At 50.3% G+C, this 11,796-nt stretch overlaps 1 protein-coding gene across 3 annotated transcripts in view; it reads left to right on the top strand.

Annotated features, from left to right (window-relative positions):
- Positions 1-4,832: 4,832 nt before the first annotated feature.
- Positions 4,833-11,796, top strand: part of MCPH1 (microcephalin 1) — a 106,643-nt gene continuing 99,679 nt past the window's right edge. For all 3 annotated transcript variants that reach the window (XM_079779009.1, XM_079779011.1, XM_079779010.1), the window contains exons 1-3: positions 4,833-5,447; positions 6,664-6,755; positions 8,241-8,359. In XM_079779009.1, coding sequence (XP_079635135.1) covers positions 5,408-5,447; positions 6,664-6,755; positions 8,241-8,359 — 251 coding nt within the window. In that variant the 5' untranslated portion in view covers positions 4,833-5,407. The remainder of the gene's footprint in view (positions 5,448-6,663; positions 6,756-8,240; positions 8,360-11,796) is intronic.

The raw sequence follows: 11,796 nt of genomic DNA, 5'->3' as shown, positions 1-11,796 counted from the left end.
GGCCACTCAGTGTATATCCTATATAATAAAAGGCTAATATGCAAATTGTCCCCTCGACCAGGAGTTCGACCAGCAGGCAGGCCGGCCAACCACCCATGTCCCCTCCCCCTGGCCAAGCTGGCCGGACCCCACCCATGCACGAATTCATGCATCGGGTCTCTAATATATATATTAAAAGCATAATATGCTAATTAGACCAGATGTCCAGATGTCCTTCTGGACGACCTTCTGGATGAAGCCAGGACTGTGAGGGAAGCTGGGTCCTGGGTGCCAGAGGGAAGCCAGTACCAGCAGTATTTTCCTAGCCATTAGGAATTCTATAGTAAAATCATCCCATCTTTCACAGAAATGATTGTCAATCACGTAGCGCAGTGATTTTCAACCTTTTTCATCTCACAGCACATACACGAGTTACTAAAATTCTGCAGCACACCAAAAAATATATATGTTGCTGATCTGACAAAAAAAAAAAAGGTATAAATGATTCATTCACAACAGACAGCTGTTGTTGTATTGGTTGTTGTCATTTTTCGTTTGGTTGACAATTTAAAGGAAACGCGGTCCATGCCCCTGACTGAATAGTCAGGTGTTGCATGTTTTAAACATTCTTGCGGCCACAGTTGGAAATGGCAGGTAGAGCTAAGTGCTTTTCTCTGGACAGGGCGAGATGTGTCAAGTGATGACAGTGATTTTCTTTTAATTCTTTTTTTGTTTCTGCCACTCCAACCCCCACTTTCCTCTCACCCTGTGCAGAACAGGGCGGCTCCCCTGTGGGACTGCTCTGGGCCTGAGGCCACCACGTCCTGGCCACCAGGGTGGTCTTCTGCCCAGAGGGGAAGGCCCTCAGGGCTAATCACTGCCTAGCAGCTACTGTCCTGCCATCATTTTCTTCACCTTTTTATTTTGAAAGAGTTTCAGGCTTATATATATCGTAAGTACAACTGGTATACAGATATAGAAATATGATCATGTCATACTGTTAAGCAACAGAAACTGAACCAAGTACCTTGTAAAGATCTAACTGGCTTTCCTGAAGGATTCACGGATTGGGCTGCGTCCCATCGGCAAGTGGACAGGCGCTCCAGAGGCTACAGAAACGGAAGGTGTGTGAAAGCACAGAGGGGGTGGGACAGGGAAATCCAATGTTTTTAAAAGGATTACTTCAGGTAAGGTCACCCAAGGATACTTTTCCATATGTGTTTATGTTGCTAGCAAAATGGACGATTAGCACAATCCTATATAACAAAGAGGTAATATGCAAATTGACCATCACTCCAACACACAAGATGGCAGCCACAAGATGACCGGCAGAGGAGGGCAGTTGGGGGGGACCAGGCCTGCAGGCGAGGGAGATTGGGGGCGACCAGGCCTGCAGGGGAGAGCAGTTAGGGGCGACCAGGCCTGCAGGGGAGGGCAGTTAGGGGCAATCGGGCCAGCAGGGGAACAGTTAGGCATCAATCAGGCTGCCAGGGGAGTGTTTAGGGGGTGATCAGGCTGGCAGGCAGGCGAGCGGTTGGGAGCCAGCAGTCCTGGATTGTGAGCGGGATGTCCGACTGCCTTAGGGGGTCCCAGATTGGAGAAGGTGCAGGCTGGGCTGAGGGACACCCCCCACCCTTGCACAAATTTCATGCACCAGGCCTCTAGTTTTAAACATAAAGAGGCCATTGAGAATACTGATGTTGCTGGGCATGTGACAGGAACAATTATCAGGCAATGCAAGAGGCAGAAGAACGGTTGCTGATTTGGATCAAGGAGAAGCAGGGAGCCAGTGGCAGCATCGGGACGGGGGGAGTGAAGCTGCTGCACCTGACAGCCTGGGAGACATCCTGGGCCGGGTGTTGACAGTGATTGCTTTAAGGCCAAGAGGGGGGTGATTTGACAAATGTAAGAAAAGAAGTGTTTTTAGGTTAAACAGTACATTAGACATGCATGGTATAGAAGAAAGGCTAAAACAGGGCATCATTTAGGGGAATGGAATGAATTAATTCAATTTACGTTATTTATTTTTAAAATTTATATTTGTATTTATTTTAGAGAGGAAGGGAGAGGGAGAGATAGAAACATCAATGATGAGAGAGAATCATTGATTGGCCTCATCCTGCACGTCTACTATTGGGGATTGAGCCCACAACCCGGACATGTGCCCTTGACTGGGAATCAAACCATTATCTCCTGGTTCATAGGTCGATGCTCAACCCCTGAACCACACCGGCCGGGCTTACATTATATCTAATGGAAAAAATGTTTTGGTTTTCGAACAAATCCCTTCTTGAACAGCCTTCCGGAACGAATTAAGTTTGAGAATCGAAGTTCCATTGTATACAAAAACAATGGGCCGGGATTGATCAAGGTAAAGCTTAACCTATCATGTAGGCATTAGGATGTGACGTCCCATCATTACTCGCTGAGTGAGGAAATTTTTATGATTAACACATCCTGTGTGGTTACTTTCAGTTAATGAGTTTGTAGGGCTTGTCAAGGTAGCCCCTCTTGTGGTTCAGTTAAGAAAAACCAACAGCTTTAATGTTAGACATGAAACCATAAAAATCCTGGGAGAAACCATAGGCGGTAAAATCTCAGACATTTCTCACGGCAATATTTTTTCTGATATATCACCTCAGGTGAGGGAAACAAAAGAAAAAATAAACAAATGGGACTACATCAAACTAAAATGTTTTTGCACAGCAAAGGAAACCATCAACAAAATGAAAAACAACCCACTGAATGGGAGAACATATTCACCAATAATACATCTGATAAGGTGTTAATATCCAAGATATCCAAGATTTACAAAGAACTTACAAAACTCAACACCAAAAAAAAAAAATCCCATTTGAAAAATGGGCAAAGGACCTGAATACTTTTCCAAAGAGGACATACAGAAGGCCATTTGGGGGAATGGAATGAATTAATTCAATGTCACGAATCATCAGAGAGATGTAAATTAAAACCACAATGAGATATCACCTCACACCTGTCAGAATGGCTATCATCAGTAAATCAACAAACAACAAGTGTTGGTGAGGATGTGGAGAAAAGGGAACCCTTGTGCACTGTTGGTGGGAATGCAGACTGGTGCAGCCACTGTGGAAAGCAGTATGGTGTTACCTCAAAAGTTAAACACTGCCCTGGCCTGTTTGGCTCAGTGGATAGAGCGTCAGCCTGTGGACTGAAGGGTCCCAGGTTCGAATCCCGTCAAGGGCATGTACCTTGGTTGCAGGCACATCCCCAGTAGGGGACGTGCAGGAAGCAGCTGATCGATGTTTCTAACTCTCTATCCCTCTCCCTTCCTCTCTGTGAAAAATCAGTAAAATATATTTTTTTAAAAAAAAATTAAACACTGCCTTATGACCCAGTGATTCTACTTCTGGGAATGTATTTGAAGAAACCTGAAACACTAATTTGAAAGACTATATGCACCCCATGTTCATTGCAGCGTTATTTTGCCAAGCTATGGAAGCAGCCAAGTGCCTATCGGTGGTGAGTAGATAAAAAAGCAGCGGTGCATTTACACCACGGAATGTTACTCGGCCGTAAAAAGGCAGGAAACCTTTGGGACAGAAGGGGTGGACCTGGAAAGCACTGTGCTAGGTGAAATAAGCCCGTCAGAGAAAGACAAGTACTATATGATTTCACTTATATGTGGAATCTAAGGAACAAAATAAACTAACAAACAAAATAGAAACTGACTCTTAGATACAGAGAACAGACTGACAGCTGTCAGAAGGGAGGAGAGTTGCAGGGATGGGAGACAAAGGTGAAGGGACTGAGCCAAACAACAATAACAAACAAGCAAGCAACCTCATAGACACAGACAACAGTACAGTGATTACCAGAGGGTATAGGAGGGATAAATGGTGATGGAAGGAGACTTGACTTGGGGTGGTGAACACACAATACAAATATAGATGATGTGTTATAGAATTGTACACCTGAAACCTATATAATTTTATTAGCCAATGTCACCCCAATAAATTCAGTAATAATCATATATAATAAAAGCCTATGTGGTTGCGATACCCTCACGCCATAACAACCCATCATCAGGAGGCTGCGTGTGCAGCAGGTGCACGCGGGTGGGCGGGGCTGCATGCGAGGCACGCGTGGGCGGGCAGGGACTTGACACTGTGTGTGCGGCTCAGAGGCAGGTCCTGCAGCTCCGCACACCGAGGCCTGGGGTCCCACAGGCACCGGCGGGGGCTTGATGCTGCCAGACACCACCCCCCCCCCCGAGTGCATGAATTTCATGCACTGGGCCTCTGGTAATAATAATAAAGAAACAACAGGCCCAAAATACAGTCACTTATGCTAAGCCCCACATCTGCAAACCAAGACTTAATTCTAGTTCCAGCCTTCGGAGGACTGTAAGCTTAGCCGCCAGTTTGGCATCTCCTGGTCAGCCTCAAGGAGGTGTTAATATCCAAAATTTAAATTTAAATCCTCCCTTCCTCTCTGTAAAAAAAGTCAATAAAATATATATTTTTTAAAAAATTGGTCTATATGGAGCAACAAAAATTTTCATAGAACTTCCCTTCCCGTTCTCCCGCCATTCCCTAGCTTGTCGTGCATTCTTTCCAAAAATCGGGAATTTTTTAAAACGCCGCAGGACGCGGGACAAATTGTTAAAAACCGGGACTGTCCCGGCCAAAAGCGGGACTTCTGGTCAGGACAGAGTGACAGGACAGGGAAGGGCGCCCTCCCTGGTGGACCCGCCCGGCTGTGCTCCTGGCGGGCGCCTGCGCAGAGCCTCGGGGCGGGGCTGCGCCTGCGCCCTGCGCCGGGTGGGCGGGGCCCCGCGGGCGGGCGGTTTGAAGGCAGACGGCGGAGCCCGTCCGGCCCGGTCTGGCGGCTTCCGCTCCGGGATTCGCCAGTTGCGGAGTTTGATTGACAGGGGCTCCCGCGAGGCGACCCCACTCGCGCCGGCGTCCCGAGCGGCCATTCCGCGCGCGGACGACAGGGCGGCGCTGGGGAGCGCGGGGAACCGAGGCGAGGCGCGCTCTGGGCGGTTACTCCGCGGCCCCCGCGGGCCTGAGCGGACGACGCCCTCCCGCGCCCCGCTCCCAGGTGGGCCAGCTGCGGCGCCGAGAGCGTCCGAGTCGCCTTTGGGCGCAGAGCGGTTCGGCTCGGACCTCACGGGCCGTCCGCCCTCCTAACGGACGAGAGGACAGAGCGAAGGCCTCGCGGAGCAGGACCCGGACCCGCGGGGACGCGAGGGGCGCGTCCGACTCAGCGCAGGAAACGCCCGGCCCCAGCCCCCCGGGGGTCCCCGCTTTCCCCCCCGGCCGCCGAGACCCCCGGGGGAGCGGACTTCCGCGGGGCCGGAGGGGAGCGGCGCGCCCGCCTGGCGCATGCGCGGGGCTGCCCGGTCGGCTCGGCGCGGTCGGCGGTGCGGCTCCCTCCACCCCTCATGGCGGCCCCCGCGACCCCGCGGGGCTCGGTCCTGAAAGGTGAGGCCGGTTCTCCTGGGGGCGGGCGGGCGGGGGGCTCCCGGCCCCCCGTGGCGTGTGTGGGGCTGCCCCGGGTTCGGGACGTGTGGCGCCGCCTGGGCTGGCGGGGGCGGGCGGTGCCGGCCCCGAGTCCGGGGAGGCGGACCGCCCCCAGCCCCCCGGGCATTGGTATTCCGCTCCCCCCGGTCCCCGCGCCGTGGCGTGGCCGGTGGCTTCAGGGGCGCGGGTGACTGACGTTGGGAAAAGCCGTCCGCGGCCACGTGTGTGCCTGTCATTCATGCAAACACGCGGCCCGCCCTGGCGACCTGTGCCCGGGAGCGGGCCACGTGCGGAGTAACGCTGTCGTGTCGCCAGCAACTCGGCGTCACCTCACTTCGCAGGCGGGGAAACTGAGGCCGGAGTGTGCAACCTTCCCCAACCCCCCGCCCCGCGCAGAGCCAGTCCACGCCCGTGATGGGAGCAGGGAGCCTGCCCCTGACCCCGGAGGGCACCTGGGTGGAACCCCAGGGGGATGGGAGCGGCGGGCGGTGTTGGGAGAAGGGGCGATGCGTGGTGGGGTCTGCGCGGAGGGGCCCGGAGGGGTGTCCAGACCTTGGCGTGGGAAGAGAAGACAAGGCTCTCCCTAAACTCGGATCAGCTGTCAGCCGTCCTGCTTTCTCACGTGGGCATTTCTGTGACGTTCACCCGACGTCCCTTCTGCGTTGCTCACCTTGTCGAGAAGCCACTGGAGCCGGGTCTGCACCACGGCCTGCCCCCGGCCCAGGTCTGCCAGGGCTGCCAGTTCTTGCAGGGCTGCAAGCTACGACAGTTCCTTACGTTTTTAAATGGTTTAGAAGGATGACAGATGAAAATTTCAAACTTTGTTGTTTGTCAAGTTTTATTGGAATACAGCTCTGCTCCTGAGTCTGAAATATTTACTGTCCAGTTCTTTTCAGAAAACAGACTCTGGCCCTGGAAAAGTTAAGCCTGGTTTGGGGGTTTGGGGGGAGCATTGAGTGTTCATAATGTAAACGGTGTCATGTGTATGACTAAAGTTGTCCTTTGCTTGAAATTTTTAAGAACCATAATGGCACATATGCTATTTTGAATAGGCTTGTAATTGAAGAAATTAAAAAAAAATAGTGTAAGTATAACAAGAGAGAAATGTATTGAAATACTTGGGCAAGGGAGGATGGAATTTCAATATATTTCATGCTAACACCTTGTTTGTTTTCAGATGTAGTAGCTTATGTTGAAGTGTGGTCAGCCAATGGAACAGAAAATTATTCAAAGACATTTACAAACCAACTTGTGGAAATGGGGGCAAAGGTAAGAAATTCATCTCACCATTGTACAAGTAACAAATTCACCTGACCATTGTACATGTGAGTAACAGATTCACCTCACCATTGTACATGTGAGTAACAGATTCACCTCATCATTGTACATGTGAGTAACAGATTCACCTCACCATTGTACATGTGAGTAACAAATTCACCTGACCATTGTACATGTGAGTAACAGATTCACCTCACCATTGTACATGTGAGTAACAGATTCACCTCACCATTGTACATGTGAGTAACAAATTCACCTCACCATTGTACATGTGAGTAACAAATTCACCTCACCATTGCTACATGTAACAGATTCACCTCACCATTGCTACATGTAACATTTATCGTTCCATTGCTACATGTGAGTAACATACTCACCTCACCATTGTACATGTGAGTGACATTCACTTCACCATTGTACATGTGAGTAACAAATTCACCTCACCATTGCTACATGTAACAGATTCACCATACCATTGCTACATGTGAGTAACAAATTCGCCTCACCATTGTACATGTGAGTAACAAATTCACCTCACCATTGTACATGTGAGTAACAAATTCACCACACCATTGCTACATGTGAGTAACAGATTCGCCTCACCATTGTACATGTGAGTAACAGATTCACCTCACCATTGTACATGTAACAAATTCACCTCACCATTGCTCCGTGTGATAGACCTCTGGCACATAATTTGGGGAGTTATTAGAACATGAAGGGGAAAGAAGACAGTGGGAATGTGACAGGAGAAAAAAGACCACAGTAAGAATTTGGCACAGTAGAATTTATGCAACGGTTGGTCTTGTGCTTATGAGGGAGGAGGACTCTAGGGTGAGAATACGGACCCTGCCATTGGTTACTTGGAGGCGTGATGCTGTTGGTCAAGTGGGGAATGCAGGGGAGGGAACAGGTGTTTAACGGGAAGGTTGTGAAGTTGGGACATTGGGAATATCTGACAGATTTTAGGTGTACCAACATGGGAACTTGAGGTAGTCAAGGCTAGTGCATTTTGTACCAGCATTGAGCTCCTCATTTACTAAGAATTGTCCTTGGAATAAACTTGTGAATTTTGTCGGGTGTGTTGTATGCATCTACTGAGATGATCATAATGATCTTTTATTTTGTTAATGTAGTGAATAATCACTGGGCTTTTTTTCATGTTAACCAACTTTGCAGTGCTGGAATACATTCAAGCAGTGGGGATGCTCAGAGGCAAAAGTAGGTTTACAGTTGTGGGTACGCGAAACAGTTTATTCTCGCATTGTTATTTGTTAATTCCTGTAGTTTTTCATGTGAATAACAGTAAACCGACTTTTGCCCGCCCAGTATTACTCTTTTTATAGGTTGGTACAGTTTGCTGTTTTGTTGCTTATTTTGCATCTCTCTCCATGAATGGCACTCGCTTATACTTACTTTATGAAATTGTGTGCAAATAGTAGTAATGTAATTTTTTTTCCTGCACTTTATCTACAGGTCTCAAAAACTTTTAACAAGCACGTAACTCATGTCGTGTTCAAAGACGGATACCCACGCACCTGGGACAAAGCCCGAGAGAGAGGCGTCAAGCTCGTCTCTGTGCTCTGGGTCGAAAAGTAAGTCCTTTCTTCCCTTGAGGAGCTAGTGTTGGTGAGCAGAGCAGTACATTTCGCATGGATCACAGAACCAGGTGGTGCTTGCTTGCCATCTGCCTCGCGCTGGACACGTCATTGGACACCCTCAAGCCTCAGTTTCCAAGTTGGAGGGAGGTTACAGCCTCCCCCCTCCCCCCCCCCCCCCGCCCCCCAGAGGGGAAGGAGCACACAGCCCGGAGCTTGTGCTTTGAGGGCTCAGGAAACAATAAGGGAGCAGATGTCATGAAGTGATTGTATCAGCTGCCGCCTGGGTGGCCATAACAACCTTCCACCGACTGGAACAACAGACCTGTAATTCTCACTGTTCTGGGGGCTGGTGTTCGGGGTCAGGTTCTGGCAAGGCAGGTTTCTTCTGAGGCCTCTCTGCTTGGTCTGCAGATGGCTGTGCCTGAGGGTCTGTGTTCTAATCAATTCTTATAAAGACACTAGTGACCTGGTGCATGGATTTGTGCACATTGAAAGGAAATTAATTAGAAGGTGGCCAGTGGGGACTGGGAGAGAAGGGCCGGACACGCCCTGGAGCCAACCTCCCACGGTCCTTCCCCAGCATCTGCAGAGTGAGCAGGGTCCCTCCCGCAGGTGGAGTCCCTTGGCCTGGCCTGTGGGGATCGGGCCAAAACCGGCTCTCCGACATCCCCTGAGGGGTCCCGGAGTGCGAGAGGGCACTCTGCAAAGTTGCCGTCATACAGGGTGAGGAACGCAAACGCAAGTGTGCAGGAAACCAGATTCAGGGCCGACAGTGCCCCAGCAACACATAACCCACGGCTGAAGGTGGAATCGTGCGGCCCCACGAGGAATCAGGCTCCCTCCTCTCTGGTTTTGGGATGCGTCATCCGAGAACCACCACTGCCAAGTCACTGCAGCTCGGCAGCTCCTGTGTTGAGCGTCTGCTCCCTGGTGGTCAGTGCACATCATAGCTACCGGTAAGATGGACACTTAGCATATTAGCCTTTTATCTATATATAAAACCCTAATATGCAAATCGACTGAACGGCAGAACGACCTAATATGCAAATGGACCGAAGGGTGGAATGACTGGTCGCTATGATGTAACTGACCACCAGGTTGCAGATGTTCAACACAGAAGCTGCCCCCAGCTCACAGGCCCTGACCAGCGGCAGCGGCGGGGTCAAGTGCAAGTAGGGGGCCCCCCTGATCACTCCACCGGTCACCCCACAGATAGGCCCTGATCACCAGCCAGGCCTAGGGACCCTACTGTGTACGAATTTCATGCAAGGGCCTCTAGTATATATAGATTAGTCCCATTGGATTAGGGCCCACTCATATAACCTCATTTAACCTTAATTAGGTCTTAGAAAGCTCCTCTCCAAATACAGTCATGTTCTGAGGTTCTGGGGGTTAGGGCTTATGAATTTTCTGGGGCTCAATTGAACCCTGGATGGGAGTGTTGAGGGGAAGCATGGGAGGAGATTGAGGTGGGAGAGGTCACGGGCATCCCATGCTGCAGGTTCTTGTGGGATGTGAGGCAGAGGAGAAGGTGTGGGACCAAGGCCGGGGTAGGAGCAGGGAGGGGTGGAGGCACTGAGTGAGCCAGGCTGGAGGCGGGCGCGCACCAGCAGCAGCGAAGGAGGGATAGCTCCCTGGAGGATGGTGGTTGTAAGTTGAAGGTGAGGCCAGTGGAGCAGCCCACAGCTGGAAGGAGGCAGAGTGGATTAATCAGGGTGGGGTTTTGCCAGCAGCCTCCACCAAGGGAGTGGAGGGAAGTGCAAAGCAGTGATAATGAAGGACTGGCCAGCGCCAGGCTTGCCGAAGGGAGGGATGGTGGGGGCAGGTGTTTGATTAGCAGGTGGTAGGTCTTTGCTGGGTTGAGGGGTTGTCATTTACTTCAAAGTATCTTCTAATTTTTTTTGCAGTTTATTTTACCCATTGGTTATTTAGGAGGTTCTTATTTAATTTCCACATATTTTGAGTTTTCCAAACGTCATTCTATTTTTGATACCTCGCTTTATTCTGTTGTGGTCGGAGGATGTGTTTTGTATCATTTCAGTCTCCTTCAGGTAACAGAGACGTGTTTTGTGCTCTCACATTGGTCTCCCGGGAGAATATTGCATGTGCACGGGAGAATGTGTTCTGTGGCTGTGGAAGGATGTTCTGTACGTACCTTTCTGACAGGTCAGAGTAGCTGGTTCATACTTTTTAAATGGCCTATTGAAGTCTCCAAATGTCATTGTTAAATTGCTGATTTCTCACTTCAGTTCTGTAGGTACAGCATTTCTTGAAAGAGATGACAACACATTTCCTTAGTTTTCCTTGTCTGACAACGTCCTATTCCGGGTTCATCTGTGAGCACAGTTTCCATGGACATGCAATGCCAGGTGGACAGTGGCTTGTGTCCAGCAGGTCCAGGTGTCCCCACAGCCTGCTGTCCTCGGGGGCTCGGGAGGCGCCTGGTCACGCCATCCTTTCTTAGCTGGAGGTCGCGTGCCTTTTCCTCTGGCTTCTCTCAGTCTTTCTTCTTAACTTGGGTTTTCAGAAGTTTCCCTGACGTGCTTTCCCACTTGTCTTTTGTGGATGTCGTGGGGGTGTTGGAACGTATGAGCTACTCGGTTTTGGCCGTTTCTTCAAGCGGCTTTTCTGCCCCTTGACTCTCTCTCACTAGGACTCGGACAGAGCCCTTGGGTCTTCATTGAGCTGCTCAGCTCTGCGGGTGAAGGGCGCCCTGGAGAAGCAGCAGAGGTGGGTGTGATGGTGGCCAGGGGTGGCCTGGGCCTCAGTGTCAGACCCTCCTGTGTCAGCAGCCTTTGACCTTTGATATCTTCCCACTTCCCAGTTCCTGAGGCCTGGCTTTCTTCATTATTTTTCAGTTTTTATTTCCTCGCCAAATCGATCTTCACGTTAACTGACTCTTCTCTGTCAACTCTGTTTTGTCGTTATGTCCATTTAGTACATTATTTTGGGCAATATTAGTTGTAACAGTTCCATTGGTTTTACTTTTACTTTTGATTTTATTGATTTGAGAGAGGAAGGGCGAAACGGCGATCTGCCGTTCCCCTTATTCACACAAACTCCTTGGTTGATTTTGAATGTGCCCTGACTGGGGATCGCACTCCGGACTGTGGCGTGTCAGGACAACTCTAACCAACTGAGCTACCGGCCAGGGCCCACTTGCTCCCGCTTGGTTCTTTTTCACGTGTGCGTGTGTTGCTTCTCCGCTGAGATGTTCTGTCTTTGCTCTCCCTGCCTTTCACTACAGAGCGTTTCCGTACAGAGTGTAATTGTAGCAGTTCTCTAAGTGCTCCTTCGGGGATTCCAGCAATCGAGGCTGGCATCTGCTGGTGGGTTTTCTCTGGAGACTGTCGCGTTTTCTTGGCTCCTCGTGACGTAGCTGTGGGCTAAGTTTTGGACACGGCGCGTTATGGACTCTGGATTCCTGTATG

Source organism: Cnephaeus nilssonii, assembly GCF_951640355.1.
Source record: "Cnephaeus nilssonii genome assembly, chromosome: 8".
NCBI lineage: Eukaryota > Metazoa > Chordata > Mammalia > Chiroptera > Vespertilionidae > Cnephaeus > Cnephaeus nilssonii.
The sequence above is the reverse complement of the archived record's forward strand: the minus strand, read 5'-3'. Positions and strand labels throughout refer to the sequence as shown.